Here is a 21,018-nt window from a genome sequence, read left to right on the forward strand (position 1 = left end):
TCCAGCAGATGCAGGGGGCTTGTTTAATGCAAAAGGCATTGTTCTCAGTGAAGGCATCTTGAGGAGCATTCACATCATTGATCTTTAAAACAAGAGCTTCCAGGCCTATGGGACTTCTGTGTGTGATTGTGCTGTTTACTATGTTGCTTGTAAATCTTGAAAGAGCATTAAAAGGTGAGCGTTTCAGAATACTTCCATTTATTACATCTTGTAAAAGCAAACCATCTTTCCTCTTAATTTCTTAATGCATTCTCTACTTGTAGGAGGTTGAGGGACGTAATGGATACAGCTAACACAGAAATGTTCAACAGATGGGTAAGTAGGCAATTGTTTATCGTGGTTGACTAACTAGCAAGTGTTTGCACAGAGGTGAAGTTGCACTGTGTGAATCCATGGTACCCTTTCCTTCACAGTAAGAAATCTGCCCGATGGGCTGGGTGTGTGCACCAGCTCAGCTGAGCAGTTTTGCTACATGCGTATAAGAGCCTGATGGTCCATGTGAATTAAAAGCTCCAGAAGCCTGCTGACATCAGAAACATTCTATGATGTACAGCGAATCCCTCCCTTCCCTCCCCTGGCCCCCCAGAAATGCAAACCCAACCCTGAACGTGAAGAAAATAGGGGGAAAAAAAAAAGGCACATTTCTTTTCTGAATGAGTGTTGTGTGTATGCTCCTTCAGCAAGGATGAAAGAAATAAAAACTCAAGGCAACAAAAATAGAGGTCACTTAAACTTTAATCTTTCATTTATGTTTGCTTCTCAAAAGTTTTTCAGTTAGCTAAAAATACAGTTAAAGTCTTAATCATTCCTCTAAACTTAAAAAGGTGAAATTGCTTTCTCATGTGTTTTTTATAAGCTTATATTACTCATTGTTAAATATGAAAATAATTTTCACCCCGCTTTTTCTCCTTTGGTGAGCTGTGGTTAGTCTCACTGCCATGATTTTCCTGAAAATGGCCACATAGCTGTAGCATAAAGTCATCTTTGCAAACATTGCCCTAAATAAAAAAATACAAGTCTGCTAATATGAAATCTTATTCTGGTCTGGCCAAAATCTAAAATTCTAAAAGAAGCTGTAACATATTATATGGCAATAGCCAAGGAAGACTTTTACGTCTGTCTTCAGAGAGAGAACTGGAATAGCACAAGGAAATCCCATTTCCCAATATATTGAGCTTTTCTGGAAGTAATTGATCTGAAGAAATCAGTTCAAATCACAGTGTTCTTGGAAAAACGATGAATCTTAACCATATGTGAGTATTTTACAGGAATGCCATTAAACAAAAATAAAGGAGGGGGCGGAATTTGTAGGGAAATGTTCATGCAAGCTGAAATGTAATAGCATCTAAAATGTGATACTGCAAAGAGCCATTTCCTGAACTTTCTCATTTTATTAGTCAAGTGAAAACTGTAAAGTATCATCAAAGTCTTATGCTTCAAATACAGCCCTCCAAAGAGAGGGAATTCCCACAGATGTGCTATGATGATATATGTGGTCGAGCTTCCCTTTTTCTTTTTAGCACATCGTATCGGGCATGGGCATCCCAGAGAAAGACACTGTACTAGGCTGAATAAATAGGCTTAATAGAGAAACTTGAAATCCAGAATCAGTAGATTAGATGAAAGGAATCCAGTATCTTCATCTAAAAATTAACTTCAGATACTCTGAAGGAAGAAGGTTGGGGGGGAAATTGTGGTAGTACAGACGAAATTTGTCACATATCCTTTGCTACATAGGATGACCCAAATGTTGCTCAGTTGTGGGTGAGCACTTTTTCTTTGCTCTGTCTTGTACCTTAAAGTAGAGATGATAAGAATTACTCCGTATATTACTGTCTTCCTGATTTGCAGTGCTGAATGTAAACATACTCCAAGCAAAACCCTTCATAGGCACTTAAGAACAGATTCCTCCTGTAGGTTCTCTGTGTAGCTTGTAAAGTGTCCTTCCAGTGTTGTGTTAAAACTACAGGCTTGCAGATAATCCATCCTAATGTTTTTTTAAGTGTTTTTTTAAATCTGAATTTTCATAGCTTTATCTTACAGTTCCTTTGAATTCTCGCAATTTAGTGCAGTGGGTTTCATTTTATATAAGTGCAGCAGCAGAAGTCCTTGGTTAGTGTCTGGAGGATGAAAAGGTTAAATTCTGTACTCGGATATGATTCATGCGTTGGTAGTTAGAGAGAATATGTGATACAAAAAAAAAAACGAACAGCAACAAAAAAGAAAAACCACCTCCAAAAAGCCCAGAACTTTGAATGAGGTGAGAAGTGTTCATTGGCAAAGAGAACTCAGGATGAACGTAAGCATCAGGACCAGCATTAAGACCTTAGCAGTAGGCGGGTGGGTGCTGGCACTGGACCAGTACACCTTTCGTTCATTCAGAAACTGGACAGGCCGGAAATTTTCAACCATGCGAGTTGAGTTCTGCCCATCGAAGTGAACTTTTGAGAATTCAGAAATCTGCAGACATTGAAGAAAGAATAGGTCGTTAAATTCTTTTTCCATGGAACACTGGAAATTGTGATGTTATAAATCTGCAGTGCCTTACTCTGTGGCATTGTTTTGAACTGTATGGATGCATTAAACCCGTCAGGAAACAATGTGATGGAGGCTTCTGCCAGAGGTCACTAGCAGATGATTTCTTTTAGCCTTTGAAATCACGGGGACTTCCTTTCTGTGTGAGCCAAACGCTTTGTCTAGCTCAAGGGCCTGGTTGCACCAGTCCTTTTGACGCACACAGTCCTGTCCTTGTTCATCCCATCACAGTGACATGAAGTAAGAGGACCAGGATTTCTTTCCTCACTTGAAATTTCTAACTGCTTCAGCAAGAAGCTGGCACAGAGCGTGCAGATGCTCACCCTTGTGTGCTGTGATGTTCTGACTTGTGTGCGGCTGAGCATTGCCCTGTGACTGAAGTCACTATGAGTACGCTGCAGGTAAGGAGCTAAAATACAGATGCGGGCCAAATCAGATGTGCTGGCCAGTGAGTAGCATTGCTGAGAGTCCAGTCCAGGACATCAGAATTTTTCAATTGTGTACTCTGTCAGCTGAACAATCTGTATTTTAGAGGCAGTCATGATTCAGTCTCCTGTTCCTCTCTGCAGGACCAAAATGGGATGCTTAAACCTGATGCTGGTAGTCTCAAAGTTTGCATTTTTAAGCATTCTGTTTTGCTATCCTAATACTTATGACAACAGGAGAAAAGCAGTGCAATTTGGGGGTGAGCAGATGACTACAGTGGAAGTGCTGCTGACGAAACACTGAGCTAGGTGTTTACCTGTGGGGTTTTTTTGGCTTTCTTTTCACATCGTCATTTCCCCTTCCTTCCCCTTTCCTGCCATTTTTTGACAGATTATTTAATACAGTCAAAAAACTGGCACGTGTTTAGACTAATGCCAAGCCAGCATATGTGTCATGGGAACAAAGCAGTGAAGCAGCTAAAAAGTCTGTGTTAAATGGTGTGAGCGAGCAGGCAGCGGAAGGGGCAAAATAACCGAAAGCAGGCCCTTCAGGTTATCCCTCTGTGACTTACCTGCAAAGAACTGAGTTCAATTGGTTTCTCGAATATCGTCCAGATGACACCCTCATGGCAGTCGGGAGTGGTGAGGGACCCCTCATACCGGTAGTACTTTCCAAGTTCTTTCTCAGGTGGGAGAAGAGAACTCAGTGGCAGAGGCTCCATCTGTTCTGTTTGCCCTAGACAAGCCATGAGGAAATATTGTTTGTAAGGAGCGTGGCTGCAGGTATTGGTCACATATTTCTTCAAATGCGGCTGCTGCTCGTGGCTGTGTAAAGGCTCATCCCCACGCACGCTCCCCACGCCTGGGGCACTGCCCTGCACTGCTTGTGAGACCTCTGACTGCCACTGTGGGATCCACCCAGCACAAGTTACGCACACCTCTTGAGTTAACACTCTGCATGTTTTCCTTCTCGCTTTGCTTCCTCCTGCAGAAGCAGGAATACTCATTCTGCTTCTGGGGCTTTTCTTCACTGCAAATATGGAGAACTAGATTTTCTCCTGCTTGTGATGCTCTGAGTGACAAATTTTATCTTTGACTTTAACTTTCAAGTACCAATCTTTACTGCAATTAGAACAGGATTGGACCGTGAACTACCTGTGCTCGAAAGAAATATATAGAATCATGGAATTGTTTAGGTTGGAAAAGACCTTTAAGATCATCGAGTCCAACCATTAACCTGGCACTGCCAAGTCCACCACTAAGCCATGTCCCTCAGCACCAAGTTGGGCGGGAGTGTTGATCTGCTTGAGGGTAGGAAGGATCTACAGAGGCTGCATCGATGGGCTGAGGCCAATGGTGTGAGGTTCAACAAGGCCAAGTGCCGGATCCTACACTTGGGTCACACCAACCCCATGCAGCGCTACAGGCTTGGGGAAGAGTGGCTGGAAAGCTGCCCAGTGGAAAAGGACCTGGGGGTGTTGGTTAGCAGCCAGCTGAACATAAGCCAGCAGCGTGGCCAGGTGGCCAAGAAAGCCAACAACATTGTGGCCCATATCAGCAATAGTGTGGCCAGCAGGACTAGGGCAGTGATTGTCCCCCTGTACTGGGCACTGGTGAGGCCCCACCTTGAGTACTGTGTTCAATTTTGGGCCCGTATGTTGCATTTTGACCAACACAAATGTCTTACCTTTGTATTTAATATTCTGTAATTCATTTATTAGAGCTGCATAGTTTTTATTTTCTTCATCAACCTGAAATGCAAATATTTTGATTCCAAATCATGCATTTCTCAACAACTAGTTGCTTTAATTTAATTGTGAATAAAACAGAGAAGAGGCACAAGGCTAGAAGATAACAGCGAGCAGTATATAGAAAAGAGCAAAGGAACTAAGTGCTGGCACTGAATGCCTGCAGAAGACAGGGGGGCTTAGGTCTTGGACTACTGTAACATTAACGCAATCACTCTGCCAAACTGCTGGTAGATTTGAGATGGGCAACTAAAAATTTGGCTACCTACCTTTATAAAGAATGCTAACACAGCCACACCATCTGCATGTTTCTTCGCTTCTGTTATATCCGAAACATCATCTCTTATGTGGACAACATGAAGCTGTAAAACAACAGTCAAGGCCAATTATTTGTCCATTTTCCTCTAGAGTTGGTGGTGGGGCCAGAGCTGCTTTGCTGCTCACAGGCTGGGGACACAGAGCTGGAGGCCCTTGTCCCAAGGCAGGAACTATGCAATAAAGGGACTATCATTTGAAACTTCATTCATCAAAACCGGTATCATTTCCTACATCTCCCCAGAAGGTCAAGTGCTCTGTGGACTGCTGCAGCCCTCCATTTTCAGCCTGTGCAGTGGAACAGGCAGATTTTTACAGCACGGCTTGAAAAGGGAGTAGTTTCCTTCCACCAATCCATGAGTATCAGCACTGGTGACTTGTCTTGCCTTGAAGACAATACTGGATTTTTTGGTTGCATAAGCCAATTCATGGTTGTGGTCCCAGAAATGCATATATCATCTGAATAAGCATTGTGAGAGTGTAATCAGACTGAATAGACTTCTAAATATTTCTCCTCCCAAAATGCTATAAAAGTCCAGATTTGTTGTCTCTCCTGTGGCTTTGCTATCCCAATCTACTGTGTTTTCCCCTGTCCTGATAACCTCTGTTCTGGTTAGCGAACAATGTGTCCTTGGATCTCCATTTCCACTGCTGGGGTTTCATAGGGCTAGCTAATAGATTTTGACAACAGTGTCTTAAAAAGCTGGAGTTCTTGACTCAAAGCCATAACCCACAAACACTCTCACCTACCTCCATGGCTTGTTTTTCTCCATCTATGCTGTGCTCTGACCCAGGAAGGTATTGCTGTGGATCTTCGGCTCCCCAGTGCCAATGAAGTTCTATCGCCTTGTATTTTTTTTCCAGACCTCCACCTCCAATTTTAGGGGATGTGCCTAATGTTACTTTAACTGGGGGAAACAAATAAGTAGTTGAAAAGAAATAATCAGACCACACATTAGTAGTATTTGAGAGTAGAGAAGTATGTTCTTGAGATTCAAATTCATCCTAAACTTCTGGCTTGGTTTTTCATAGCGAGTGTTCCAGCAGTTCAACTGCAGAAGCTGAACTCTTACAAAACGCTAACTGAAATTAATTTGAAATGAGAGGGAGAAATTTCACTGTCCACTTCCCTCTAATATGCAACAGCATTTGGACATCCCTCTGTGGCACAGCACTTGGAGGTTCTGTTCCCACTGCTACCAAGGATTTGCTCTGTGAAATTGAATGACTTGCTGGGGAGCTGAGCTACCCATTACTTCAATTGAGTAAATAATAACAAATAAAATAAATTTGATGATGCTTGTTTCCCTTTGTAAAGTGGAGGAAAAGGGCAGAACACTACTTTGGATTGTTCCAGGATAAGGGTTTTGTAGACTTTTATGGCATCCATTGATATATCCCTTGGAGTGTCGTCAGTTAATTGCATTTTAAAGAAAACAGGGTAATAGGCTGCCTTTCCTTGATTGCACTGAGGGGATTTGTAGGGATTTGTTCACTCCCATTATAACCCCAGGAGCCAGAACTACTTATACCTTTCAGAAGACCCTATATTCCTTTTTTTTTTTGTCTTTGAGAACACCCTCTGTCAAAGTATTCTTAAAAGTAAGCTTGATCACAGTTTATTTGGGTTTTAAGCATTGTTTTTATCTCATCTCCTATTGTCTGCATTGTAATGTTTGTTTTGGGCAGAGTTTAAAGATATTCTGTTTTAATTTAAAGTAATATTGCAACTTAAGCCTAAGCATCTAAGTCCTTGCATCTATTTAATGTGATGCTTGATCTGTTGTTAACAGCAAAACAAATTTTTCTTAGGAAATATTTTTCTAGTTATAAATCACCCTCACTTCCTATGCTTGAGACATTTGGGATATTTAAATCTACTTAGAAAGACCTCTACATCAAGCACAGTACTTTTCCTTCCATAGGAAAGGTTGTTTTGACCTGGATTGAAGCCCCAGAGATTTCATTTCTGTTCTGAATTCCAAATGAACTGGAAGCTTGCAAGAGTCATTTACTTACTTTGCTTTTTTTACCAGTACATGGATGAGTAACATATCTTTGTTGGATTTATTTATTTAGATTGTAGGACCTTTGATACACTGACCTTCGCTATCTGCACACTGTTGAACATAATGATAGTCTAATCTCACATAGAGCTTCTAACTGCAGCTGTAATTTAAGCAATAACGGTATCAGTGATGTACTCATCGTTATACAGGAATTAGTTGCCCTCAGAAGGAAGAAAGGTTAAAAACCCAGATTAAAAACCTAATCCTTTTGCATGGCTGGGAAAGATGAGAGTTCTGACCAATCCTTCTGAATGTTAATTTTTGTGTAAAAGATTTCTATGCACAGTGACCATAATATGGAGATTCTAGACTACACTTCTGTAATGGGAAAGTCATTAACCAGCATCATCACTGTATTGCTTTTAGTGAAGAAAATGGAGGAAGTGAAACAGTGCTGAATTACTATTCTCTGATTCACTGTTTACTTATTTGCTGTTCACTGATTCACTGTTTACTGCATCAGTAAGTAGCAGATCAACAAGTTCACATTAGATTGCTTCTGTGTGCGGAGAAAACAGGTTGAAATCTGAGGTTTCAGCTCATCATTTAAAGAACGGGTAAAACACATATACTGCAAGCCTCTGGTTGTATGATTTTCCCAGATTGTGTTCTTCAGCAGAATTCTTTGTGCAGAAACAAGAGTCAGAAATGTCAAGCCAGAAATGAAGCATTAAATTCTGCATTCAGCAGAAGTTATATATCTCTGCCAACACGTGTCTTAAACCCCTGTACTCCCCTGCCTCCTAGTCCTAGAGGTTCCCTAGACATCTCGAGTTCTCTTTCTGCATATGCACAGAACCAATTTCTGCTGAGACCCACAAGGACCACGTCCAGGATTCAAAAACTAGATAATTCCCACAAAGTTCCCAGAAGACCTTGGTTCAGACAGTTTTGTTTTTGAAATATAGGGGTGCTATCTTATTTTTGCTTGCTTGCCTTTAAGTAGCAGTAGTGACATCTGACACCTTGCCTAGGGCATGGAAGAAGTGAATGGATGGTTCTAAGTGAAGGCACAGTAACATAACAACAGTAATAATTTGATAGTACTTGCCTGTATGTCCATTATTTGCTATGTTCCATTTTGAAGTTCCCTTCACATCGTATCCTTCAAAATTCAGTGGCTTAAGGTTTTTGTCATGAACGACATTTTTGGTGACAATATTGATAGGTGACTGTTTGTTTCCTTTGCAGGTGGCATATGATGAATGCCATTGTCGAGGATCTGTTTGAGGATGGAGAAAATAATATTTTTCTGTAGACTGCAAATCCTTGATAAAGCCAACCCATCAAACAGTCAATAGATTCTTGCTTGGGAGATTGGAGACATCTTTGAAGAAAAGGTCTCTGGATGTTGGAATTTAATACGGGAACTTTCTTAGCATATAATTTTTTGTAGTTTTAAAAACATTAATATGCATCAAGAATATTCTGTTAAGCTTAGTAGGAAAATATGCATATGTAAATGGCTGTAAAATAGAAAGTGAACTACAAGTGAGGTTGGCTGAGCTATAGAAATTTGGAAACTACAACAAAAAGCAAAATTAAGTGGTGGTGGTTCTGAGAGTGAAATGCTGTTCCCGGCACAGTCAGCTCCAGGGAGGGCTGGGCAGGACATAGGGATGAGGAAGGGATCAGGCAGCCTACGTGGATACTGCTGGTAAAACAAAAGGTGCAGTTGTAGGTAGAACACTAGGATTTTTCATAACTGTCTTTAAGAATTTAAATAGCTATCTATAAGCAGCTTGCTGGCATGATTACCTCTGGAGCACGTTTAGAATTATTTTTATATTTTTAGCTTTATTCTTGGTTGAAACAAAATGAAGAGTTAGAACAAACACTGATATCTGCAAATACCCTTCTTTAGGTATCCCGTTTAGCATTTATGTTTGCATATAACATGATCACGTAGCATTAAATGCTGAGTTGGGTGTAGTTTTGCATTATTTCTATAAAGAGGCCTTTTGCAAAACAGAAGAATCCAAACACTGATGTGATTGGAAAAATAAATTGTTTAGCAGTACCTTTGCAGTGTGGCTGTTCATACTTCTGTGACTGATAACACCAAGGGACTCCAACTGAAAAAAAAAAAAAATCAGATAGTGAAAATTAGATGAATTAAAAGCTGTAGAAATTGTCCCCCCAAAAAGCAGATGTGAAATGGGTTTGCAACTTGTGATCCTCAGAGAGTGATAACTGGGCACACAGTTTTGACAACTTCATTTTTTCTGCCTGATTTTATTAGAGTAAGATATTTAATATCTTAAATATATAAACAACAGAGGCTGCTAAGAAGTGAGTGCTTCAGTTTCCTCCTGATCTTGAATGAATCACCTGCTAATATCCCTTCCAAAAAGTGTGCCAGCATGAAATAGTAGAACTCTGGATGGGATGTGGTTCTAAATAATCTGTTTTTGAAACTTTGGCTCCAGCAAATTCTTCAGGCAAAAGTTCCACATCTGAATATATGTAGTGTTAAAATAAGCTTCCTTTTATCAGTTTGTACTTGCCATCCTTTCATATACTTGTAAATTTATTTATGCAAGATGCCTTATCTCCCTCTGTTCCAGGAAGTATTTTAAAGATAACTTGGTGCAATAAGGCATTTTAAGAAATGAATTTTTCTTTCCCCAAAGAAATGAAGACTCCTTATTCTAACTCAGCTGTGATCCCACACAGATGGTTGAAAATTTTTTCAATAGAACACCTTAATCTTGTTTTTTTGTTGCCAGAAATGTGAAGTTCAGAAGAAGAGGGCTGATTTAACTTTGTATGTGTTGATCTAGTCAGAAAAGTAAGATTTAGTTTGTTGCAGCAGGCTTCAGTGGTTGTTTATAACAGGAGTAAAGTTTAAATGGACTTTAACAGGAATAATTCTCTTTGGCTATTTAACTTTGATCAATAACAATTCAAAACCTCTTATAATCATGATTAATACTATAGTTTCTGTTTGCCTCTGTTTAGTAAATTATAGACGTTTTAATTAATGGCTAATCAATTTTTAGAGATTATTATGGAGTAGTCCTGTCATTAGATTGCTAATTACCATAATTTGTGCCCTTGTATAACACATCTGCTGGAAGGCTGATAACTGCTTATAACACCTTTATCTTTATATCAGTAGCATAGCAATATCATCCATCTATTAAGTATTTAGAAGTTATAAATAGAACCTTGATGTAAAATGTGGCTGGCTGTAATAACAGATGGAGACTGGGATGAGCTTGTGGCAGTTAATATAATCTTGAAAAAATGATACCGTTTTAGTTCATCTCTCTCAAAAATTAAATTTATGCTGAAAACTATAAATAATGTTGACTCACTTTCTAGTTTAGCAAATGTTTAGTAATATTGAGAAGAAAAGTAAACAATGTTGCTACATTCATACAGTAACAACTGTAGGGATTTCTACACTGTTGTTCTGTTAATATTTTGTAATTATAAAGAATTTGGTTTTGACAAGGCTGGGTTTTTTTGACACTCTTCTAAACATACAAAAAACTTAGCTTTAGGACCTGCCATTTCTAAAATTGATTGTTGCATTTTTTTCAGGCCTGTGTACACAAGACAGCAGCCAGACCCCCAGCAGCGCTGAGCCATTTCCCATCTCCCCTGGGAAGCAGCAGAACCACAAGTTCCAAGCACAGAATGTCACCAAGTGCCTTAATCAATATTTTAATCAATAAATGCCTAGCAAATACTAGGTAAGCCAATCTTCTCAATGCTTGATTATATTTTATGTGTTAGTGTTCACACAGATGAATGACTGCAGACATATTTTTGGCAACTGCTGGAGCCCAGTGGTCAGTATATGCTTTAAAAATGGCTGCACCAGCACCCCGTGATTGGGAGTGGGCTTTCTTTGCAAGTTAAATGTGCTTGAACCTTCAGGAGAAAAAATGCTGCACTGCAGGAATAACCTGGACGCAAATATTAAAAGGTGGTAGCATCTGTGTGGCATGAGAGGCTCATTCCCTGCGCAGCTTTGGTCTCAAACTCTTTGGGATGCGAGTTAAACCAGAAAGGAAATCTGTCAGGTGAGAAATCAAGGTCGGTTGAAGTATTCCAGTCTGTTTACTGTAAATCCTTGGAACAAGATCTACTGTTCTGGGTTTGTATAGTGCTTTGCACAATGGGAATGCAATCATAACTTAGACATCAAAGCATTACTGTAATGCAAATCAAATTTTATGGTTGATATGATTTACAATTAGGAGTAAGTGCAGCAAGTTCATTGTTCATTGGGTGCAAGGTTGTGGAGCTTTTAGACCATGACCATAGAACCATGAAAGTCAAAGACGACCACAGTAAACACTGAGGGAAGGTAAATATCACCAAATTATGGTGTCAGTGGTCCTAATACAGTGTCTCTGTAGCAGACGGAGTGAAATGGAAGTGGGTTATGGAGCCTTTCATTGCCGAGTCTGAGTCCAAACCTTCTCAAACAAAGCAGCTGCTGACTTTTTACCAGCTGACAGGTGTTTGACAGGTTCTCTCAAATAAGCTTTTGGGTTTCAATCACATCATAGTAGATTGACATACGCTAGCTACCTTCAGCCTGCACATGAAGGTGATGGGGAGAAAAAGCTTAAAAAATAATAATAAAAAAATAATCTAGCCCTCAGGAGGCTACGGCTGCCTTACATCTCACACTTCTGTGTATTCTTCCCTTCTTCTGTCAAACACAATGTACACCAAATAATCAGCATCTAATTTTTGCAAGCTTCCTGCAGAATTCCTAAAGTCTACAAATTAACAAAGGATTACTCTTTTTCTATCAAGTAGTTATCACAGTTGCGATTTAGAAAGTTGGATGGTGTCAGTGAAGTAGAACAGGATATAAATTCAGCAATTCGTAAGGAAAAGGTCCTTAAAGCTGTTAAACCTTAAACAATGAGCTAATTAAACACTGCAGAATGACTGAGCAAACAATGAATTAATGTTTATTGTGAATTAGATATTTTTTTTTTGGCTGGTGGTAATGTGACGTTAGAGAACAGGATCTTTTGTGTAGATACTGCTCAGGAGGAACTAAACTGCCATACCCTGTGTCACTTACAAAGAAAATTTGCATTTATATTTCATTTCAGTCAGGTGTGATTCCTCCCTACGTATAGGAACCTTGCATTTACAATGGTCCATTTTTCGCCCTGGGCTTAATGGCTTTATTTCTGAAGCAAAAATGGAAGATACTTGTCACATCCAGTCAGTTGTCTGTGGTCTTGGGTATGATTATGCCCTAAGGTATGTTGTCTAGTCTAGTTTTAATTGTCTGAGCGGCTCCTGCCACTTCCCTTAGGAGACTTTTCCACAGTTTATTAGCCTTCACTGTCAGGAAATGTTTCCTGTTTAATAACTTACATTTTCCACTTGCTTATCTGCATCCCATCACTCCTAGAAATATCACTGAACCACCCTAAACAATTCTTTCCCTCCCTGGTGTTTACAGCATTCAAATAGTTCCTTCATAATCTGTAATTCCTGTTCTAGCTTCATCCATCCTTTGTCCCATCTCTTGACAACGTGCCCTTCACCTTTCCACCATTTCCATTTCAAAGTCTTTCACCGCTTTCTCTGACGTCCCTTTCCTACAGGGACTCAGTACATGTCAGATCCCATCCTGCAGCCCTCTCACCTGACTGCTCTTTCGACCAAACCTCGGCTCTCCCATTCTCTTTCCTGTTGTTTATTTTATTACCCAGAAAAATACAGCAGAACATGGCGGGGGGAGTTGGTGTCTTGGTGTTTTTTGTTTGTTTTTGTAGTTGAGGTGCTGAAACCATTGCTGAGATATGAGCTATCCTGGAGGGTTTCACAGCTTACTCCCTTACCTTGCTGGTGCAAGTGAGTTAAGCCATGAGTGTGCACACTTTGCTCAGGAGAGTATTAGATACTAGGTAGGATTTCCAAAAGCTCCTTGCCTAATTGGCATTAAATAGAGACATTTGCATTGTTGTTGTCACCATTGGAAGTAATATAATTCAGTATACGTATATACCTGGACTTTAAATTGCTATAATATCAACTATATCCAACTCTTACATTGTATTATAGATTCTTGATTTAAGTGGTGATGCACCATATCATAGATATCACCTTGACTTTACCAGGTTTTAGTTTAGAGTGGGGCTGAACTGGGCTGAAGGCCTTCTCTTCCTTCACAAAGTTCAAGACAGTTAAATTTAGGGAGTCTCTCTTGGCAAGTAAGCAGTCCCACTTATCTCTGTTTCTTCCTTGTCAAATTTACAACTGGTTTCCTGACCAAAGCTGTTTCTTGGCACCAGAATAGCTGGAAAACAATACAATTACGTATTGTTTTCATTTTATTGTAAATGTTTTCAATTGTTTTAGCTATCAAGCCTAGCTTGGAAACTTGAGGAAAAAATTCCTTCAGTTGAGAACTCCCTCTTCTGTTCACTTACGCAGCTGGATGGAGGACAGTGCTTCTGGCTGGAAGCCAGGCTGTTAGCAGTTTGCCAGTGTGCTATTGTGTGATCTAGGAAAAGACCCTTAAGCTCTTTGGACCATGGTCAGATTGCCTGAATTCCATAAAAGTTCCTAAATCTACTTTGTCCTACTTGTTCCCCGCTTGCTGCCCTACTTGGACCTGCTGAGCTGCTGCTTGGAAACCTGCATCTCCTCTGACTCAGTGCCATGAGACAGGTGGTGTTCAGGCTAGCCCAAAATTGCCCCTTTAATTTGACAAGCCACACAAAAGAGTTACTAAAACAGGATTTTTTTCCTACTGGATAAAGTGGTTGGAAATGTATTAATTTTATATGTTGACGGTTAGCTGTTTTTATTAACTATATTTAATCTCTTGAAGCGTGAATGACCTTTATGCCACTAACAGCCTGAAGTACTGGGACAGTAAGAATACCTTCTGTTGCTTTTTAGTTAAAATCCCTTCTCTCTCTTTCACTGACTGACTCCTTTGTTTGTCCCTTTAGATCTGGTCACCTTCTTTCAGCTGTGTCCTCGCTGGCAATTCGTTGTTCTTTGAGACACAGCTGATAGTGCTCCCACTGCACCCCTGCTTTTCAGAAAGCCCAGGCTGCCCTGAATGTCACAGTTCTTGTTACTGCTCTATTGTCTGCAGGTTTCAAATCCATCCCTAAAACCTGTTGTAAGTGCTGGCTCTGGAGCAGAGTGACGACTGGCCTTCTCTATGAAAATGGCAAAAGCTACTTTTGCATGCAGTATATTTTTAGCTTTGGTTTGAGTTGGGCTCGTTCTATTTTTAGCTTGCTTTGTGAAACTTGTTATCTTTAGAACAAAAGACAAAGCAACTTAAAAGCAAGTGGAATCTAAGGCTGTCTTTCTAATTAATGAGATTGCTGAACACGAACATAACATATATACATAAGTCTATTTATATATTCTTAAGTATTACACATCCTCAGGAAGTCCTGATCAACTACTTTGACAGGCAAAATCTGTTCCAACTGTTTATTTCTAGATCGGTGTATCTCTAGTCATGTAAAAACAAGTGTTTGTGATCATTCCTATCTCTTCTATTCACTTTTACCTGGAAATTTTATTTTTCATAAGGATATACATCTGTATGCATGTATATTCCAAGCTATTATGGGGAGTTAGCCTTGAAAATAAGCTTAATTTTAGTAGTGAAGCATTATAAGGAATCATATCTGATTTGAGCACAATGTTTATAATTTGCACACATATACATAAATCACATGCTTAGTGAGATGTCTGACTGTAACACATATAAACTAAAGGAAAAATCCAAAGAGATTGGAGGGTTCTAGATATGCCCTATAAACACTTGCAAACTACTTCCTTTGTGTCAGAGAGCGAGGAGAATGTTTTTGGCTGAGACCTGTGATACTGTCGTGGCCTCTGTCATATATGTGTGTCCTCATAAATTTGCTGTATCAAAGAAGGAAGCTGGCCTTTAACAAAAAATGAGTATCCAGGGCTAAGGTAATTTGCTTCTGTGGGATATTTTGCTTTGCTTTGTTTACAACAAAGGCAGTGTCAAAATTCTGAAATCCTTTTTTTAGTATTTTTCAAATTTAATTCAAACAAATTACTTCATGGCTTTACTGTCCCTTTGTAGTCTTGTGCTGGGTTTGTGATGACCGATCCTATGGCTAGAAATGGGACTGAAATCTAATAACAGGCCATTGGATACATTCTGCAACATAATAAAGCCTCTCCTGCAGTGCCACAAACAGGAAAAAAAGCCTGTTTGGATGGAGACAAACACCTGGCTGAGGAAATGGACCTTGCAGCATGTCTTGAAGGTTTGTGCTGGTTATTTGGACAGCTAAAAGAAAGGGGATGCACAGAAGCACCTGTCTCTGAAACTGCTTTTCTGCTTCTAGTCTTCAAAATCTAAACATAAGGTCTAGGAGAAGTTGTGACTCCAATTTTATTAAGTACCACAGTGCACAACTTGCAGCATGTAAGGGATATTCCAGTTCTTATGCTGATACCTTTTGCTGTAGGAGAAAGGAGAGTAATTCTGAAGTTGAAGTAACATCCCCTGTCACCTGCATGTGGCTCCTATGTATGGCTTCTACCATGTTCCTTCCCTTCCCCCAGAGCTGAAGTGAAGAGCAGCAGGAAAGCACCCTGCCTTGTACGCTGGAGAAGGACAAGGTGATGCAGCACATCGCAGCTCTGCATGAGGTCAGCTAAACAAATTGATGACAAGGTCATGTCCTCATGCTAGTCAGGCTGATCCTTAAATGGAGCATTAATAATGTGATTGGGTCCACTGTGTACATGGAAAATTGCCCATTCCTTGCACGTTGCCAGAATCAGGCTGCAAACTAGCAAACAATGATTTCTGAACTTGGAGCTGTGATGGCCTTGGATGCATCGGCCTAAAAAACCAGTCTGCTCAAGAACCTCGATGTCTATCAAGGCATCACATAGGTGTATGCTGCCTTAGGCACAGCACAAGTAAAACAAAGTGGGATTCATCTCATCTGTGATACCAGTCATTCATCACTACATGCTAAATGCACTCACTCTTCGGCAATTCAGAAGTTGTGCATGGGAATGAGGGGAGGTTGCTGGATTCATGTGTGGTAGAGACAGCAGAGGTGATCTTATAGCGCTTACATATGTAATTCTTTAAGAGAAATCAGGATTTGCAGATGAATGTAGATTACAGCAAGGCGTGACTGCACAGTACGTATGCTTGAATAACTTCACACGTAGATTAATGTGAAGAGAATCAAGGCATTCCTGTTCTGACACAAATTTATCCATTTGTGCAACACAGATGTGTCTGGATGCCATGCCTGGCAGGCTACAGAAACGTAAGTTAAAAACATTTCCAAGTTTATTCCATATATGACTCTAATACTGTCTTGTAGCTGCCTTTCAGGAGTCTTCCAGTGACACACAGTGTTGTTTCTTTGCCTGCTGGGCTTGGTTCTCTGCCACCCGGAATGAAACAGGCTGTTACAGCTAACTGAAGAGCTGCTTTCTGGCTCTGCTCTTTCATCTGCTGCTCTGCCACAAGCGCCTTTCTGTCTTCTGCTGAATTTTAGTGTCAAAGAGAGAGTGAGAATGAAATTGTTTCAAGGCCTTACCACTTTGGGCCTTTATCATAAGCTGTGGAAGGAAATAAGCGTACTCTGCAATTACAGGATTTGCATCCTTAGATATCCTGGTCAAGCAGTCTATGTCCACTCTTCTCCCAGTCATAAACCCCCTCCAATTTTAAGCCAAATATGACAATGGCTAAACCTCTGTTCACCATAACAGTCCCTCTTATAAAGTTCATTTCCTAAAATTTCATTGCAGGATCCATGTTTAATGGGAAAGCTCATGAGTAAAAAAATTTCAGAGTTTCAAAGATATTAAGTACTCAGTGCTGCTACTGGTCCAGCACAGATGATAAAGCTAGAAAACTCTTTGCTGCCTGAAGCCTGCTCGTGCAGTTTACACAGCCTTACAGAGGGGAGAGTACAGAGCAGTATCGGTGGATATTTTTTGCTCTTAGTGCATGCTCAGCAACCTGGCAAACGTGAGCTCTTGTTTCTTCTTGCACACAGTGGATCTGACCATGACAGCACACACTGATAGGTACAGATGATGGTAGGCAGACTCAGATAAGCCTTTCACTCTGTTTTGGCACCTTGAATGATTACCAGGAGGAAAGAGAAGGAAGCCCTAAGCAATATATCCTGCATAAGGATGATGACTTGAGATCTAAAGTCTGTCTGCACTGAGATAGCTGAGGTAGCCACTTTGAGATAATGTCAGTGATAGCTTGTCAGTTATCTTTACTCATTTGTTGGATTAGGTGGGTGGAGAGAGGAGAATTCAGGTAATTCTTATTTCTTAAAGAATCTTTCGATTGCTGCCTAAAGCAACTATGTCTTCCTGCCTTTTCTATGAGTTCTAGGTCTTGTATTGCAGTTTTTACTCTTCTTCCCTAAACAACTGAAAATGCAACTTTTCATCCCAGAGTGTATCTGTGGGCACCCGCATCCCAGTATGTGTGCAGTCTATAACATTAGAAGTGGCAATAGAAGAAGTTAAAGCATCTCTTTATGCTGCTTATAGAGATATCAGGTGTGCTTTGTGTTTGAAGGGTGCTGAAGAAACATCAGACTGAAAATTAATGCTGACAAAATTAGTGCCAGCACAGTTATGTAGATTTTGTATTTGTGGAAGTTGAAAGTATGTAAGTAGAAATATAGAAAATGAGAGGAATCGTGTTCTATCATGCCATCAGTCTTTTGGAGCACTAGAGCATGAACTGTAGGAGAAAGTCTTCTCATGGCTGAGTCCTAGTCTGTGATAAAGAAAAAGGTTAAACCACGCTGGGTTTCATTCAACTTCTCTTAGAGCAAATTATTTTTCAGTAACACATGGAGCTCGCTGTAACCCCACTACAAAGCTTCTAGATGGACGTATATTGTGGTCCTCTACAATTGTTGTTCTCTGGATGGCACTAGACTGAATCTATCATTAATAAAACAGCTCTCTCAAAAGGTTTGGAATATTCCTGTTGCAGACGTTTTTCCTCCCTCCTACCTGCCTAATAGCAGTACCAAAGGGTCACTGATCTCTCAGAGGAATCAAGCAAGCCATTTGAGATGCATCAGTGCAGCTATTAATGGAATATGTTAACTGAGATCCATATCAGTCGGTGGATGGGACGTTGGACAGAGATTCAAGCTAGATAGTTTCTCTCTCCACCTGGTGCTGGTGGCTGCACTAATGTGCCTCAGTTTCCCTTTTGTAGAATGAAGATAATGGATCTTACTTCTTTATAAAGCCCTATAAGGACTATTAGTAATAATTTTAAAACATAGCTGCTATGATATTAAGACAGGTCAAGGCTGAAAGCAATTTGAAAGACTAGCAATCAGTCATACTGACTATTTAAGTGTGGTGAATTATGAAGCTGCCCTCGTAGAGGTGTGTTAAATGAGTTGATAAGTGGATATCACTCAAGCTAGTTCTGAAAAGTGGTCAGATAGAAATGAAATCCCTAATTTTTAAAAAAGATACCTTCCAAATATAACAAAAAACAATTTAAGATGACTCTCAAACATTGAGGTTGCTTGAAATGTTCAGCCTTTAACTTAGCATAATGTATCCTGTGAAGCTTCTACCTCAAGAAAAGTTTTGGAAAAGAAGGTCAGGAGGAGAGTGCATTTCTTCTGCATGAATGATTGTGTAGTTTGCCTCTGCAGTCAGAGAGGAAAGTGGAAATAATCATGGTTGGGAAAAAAAACCAACAGAAATATTATATTCATTCCCTATCTTACTTCCAACTGCTAAAGCACTAATTACTAACAGTAATCTAATAAAAGCCCCTAAGGGTTTTCTAAATAGTCTTTCAAGATCCTGTAATAAATCCCTTAATAGAGCAGTAAATTTAGCAAAGTGTAATTAGTCAGTAATCAATATCAAGCAAACACTAGTTGTAGACTTAGGAAGAGCAAAGGTTCTTTGTGTTTCTGTTTACTTGTACCACATGCAGGAAGCCTCCAGAGACAAAGTACCTACAAAATACAGCCTAAAGAAGAGGGAAGGTATTTGAACTGTCAGGTAAAAATCTGGAAAAGGTGAGGTATGAGTCGTGGACATGGAGAATTAATGTAAGAACAGAGTAATAAAATGTGGGAGACACCCCCATTTCCCCAGAGCTCAGTCTGTCCCCTTAAGGCGCTTTCTGAGCACCTCAGACCTCTGTTACTTTAAGTCTGGAAACTGAATCTTGATCTGCTTTAAAACCGTGTCCCTTTAATAGGCTCTTGGTGCAGTGCTTCCCTCTGATACCTCTGATAATAATGTATCTCTTTTTTTTTTCCTTAATGCAGTCTAGTCTATTTTACTGCAAACAATAGACCCTTCATTACCATTAAGAACTGCAGTGTTTGTCTTTAATTTTGAGGCTGTGTGCTGATATTTACATAGAGAAGGCGATTTATTCAATGTTATAGCATTGCTGATCTAATAGAAGCATAAAAATACCCTCTGCATTTTTGAATACTAATTATAGCTCGCTATTTAATCTAGTCATCGTAAGTGCATAGTGTACTTATATACATAGTGCACAGGCTGCAAAAATAGATGGATCTGCTGGGCTAATGCAGCAAAGACATATCGTTCTTTCTTCCTCAGCAGGCAACCATAAGAATTTCATCTTACATCATAAATGGCAAAGCAATATGAGTAGAATGCTAAACCAAGCTATTTGAAGTATTAAGAAGTTTACAGATAAAGAAATTCTATTTTGATTTTTTTAAATTTACTTATATAATTAACTATAGAGATCAAGTCAAACCTCATTGATTTTTCTTGGAGGAGGAAGACAACCAGAATCTCTTAAGGTGAAAAAAAAACCCCACTCTTTCCTTCATGAGAGAGGTCTATACTAGATATTTTACCACAAATAACAAAAGGCAGAGAAATAAAGAAAACATTCTCCATTTGTCATATAAGAGAATTAGAGAGTCTGTACTGTAGGTACTGATAGTCAGAAACAAAACATAAATAAATGTAACCTTGGTACATGGGGTTAGAAAGAGCAGGCAAGGACTTACCTAATGCCTCTGTCTTGAGAATGTGCAGGGAGAACAGAACAAGGAACAGCAATTCCATTATCTATTTTAAATAGGCTCAGTGTCGAAACCAGAATTGATTAGACTTCTTAGTATGTGATCATATTTCTGCTCTCAGTTTTATACTGGAGTAAGTAGTCCTGGACAGACCTGAAAGCCATAGCCAGGAAGGTGAACTCCTCCCCTTTGTAATTTCTCCAGATTTACCCTACTCCTGATTTGCCTAAATTTATTCATTTCTCCAGAATGAATGGCAAAAGGAATAAGGTTTTCTAGCACTAAGCAAGTAGCCTGTAGTGAATAACTGGAACTTTGCAACCTATGCACCTTCAGTAACCTATTACTAAAATGCTACATTTTTATTTACTTTTTTTTTTTTCCCCTGACAGCCCAAATGCCATTCGATTAGCTGTGAATGTGTGTGTTAAGGTTAGTGTTTTGTTTCAAAAAAACCCAATGAAACAAACAAAAACCCAACTCCCTCACCCCCCCCTCGCCCCGTGCCTACCCTGCAACCCTCCAAACAGCTTCTCAGGGTTGGAGCAGATTTGTGAGACTGGAAAATGGGACTTCTGTGTGCAGTAGCAGGAAATGTGACATACCAACACCTTACTTATATATGCTTTTGCACTTAGGGAATTAACCAAGAGGACATTTTTTGTTTGGTTTGGAGCGGTTTTGTCCTTTTTTTTTTTTTAAATAATACTTTTTCTTAACTTTCCTGCTTCTAGTACTGTAGTATAATATATGCAAATTTATTTTTTTTTTCCCTGTTGCCATTACTTTCTTATCTGAATGCTTTAATTCCATGTGTCTGATTCAGGCTTTATGTTCAGCAAACAAAGGCGTGTACGGAAAAGTGGCGCTA

General features: G+C 39.7%; 1 protein-coding gene across 1 annotated transcript; it reads right to left on the bottom strand.

Moving 5' to 3' along the window:
* Positions 1–718: 718 nt before the first annotated feature.
* CA4 (carbonic anhydrase 4) lies at positions 719–20,404 on the bottom strand. Its single transcript, XM_074160752.1, has 8 exons — positions 20,133–20,404; positions 9,114–9,167; positions 8,144–8,314; positions 5,774–5,931; positions 4,978–5,070; positions 4,648–4,711; positions 3,533–3,696; positions 719–2,460 (listed from the first exon to the last, which is right to left on the bottom strand). The coding sequence occupies exons 1-8, from the start codon at positions 20,188–20,190 to the stop codon at positions 2,272–2,274; spliced, it is 951 nt and encodes a 316-aa protein (XP_074016853.1). The 5' UTR covers positions 20,191–20,404; the 3' UTR covers positions 719–2,271.
* Positions 20,405–21,018: the final 614 nt, after the last annotated feature.

The sequence above is a fragment of the Numenius arquata genome, chromosome 18 (assembly GCF_964106895.1).
Source record: "Numenius arquata chromosome 18, bNumArq3.hap1.1, whole genome shotgun sequence".
Taxonomy (NCBI): domain Eukaryota; kingdom Metazoa; phylum Chordata; class Aves; order Charadriiformes; family Scolopacidae; genus Numenius; species Numenius arquata.

What these genes read in the sequence shown, in the direction of transcription:
- CA4 (XM_074160752.1), bottom strand. Translation starts at nt 20,190, where the DNA reads ATGGAATTGCTGTTCCTTGTTCTGTTCTCCCTGCACATTCTCAAGACA. An exon ending in GAGAAAAACAAGCCATGGAG is followed by an intron (nt 5,071 to 5,773) that starts GTAGGTGAGAGT and finishes GTTGTTTTACAG; the next exon opens with CTTCATGTTGTCCACATAAG. An exon ending in TGTTAGCATTCTTTATAAAG is followed by an intron (nt 4,712 to 4,977) that starts GTAGGTAGCCAA and finishes TTTGCATTTCAG; the next exon opens with GTTGATGAAGAAAATAAAAA.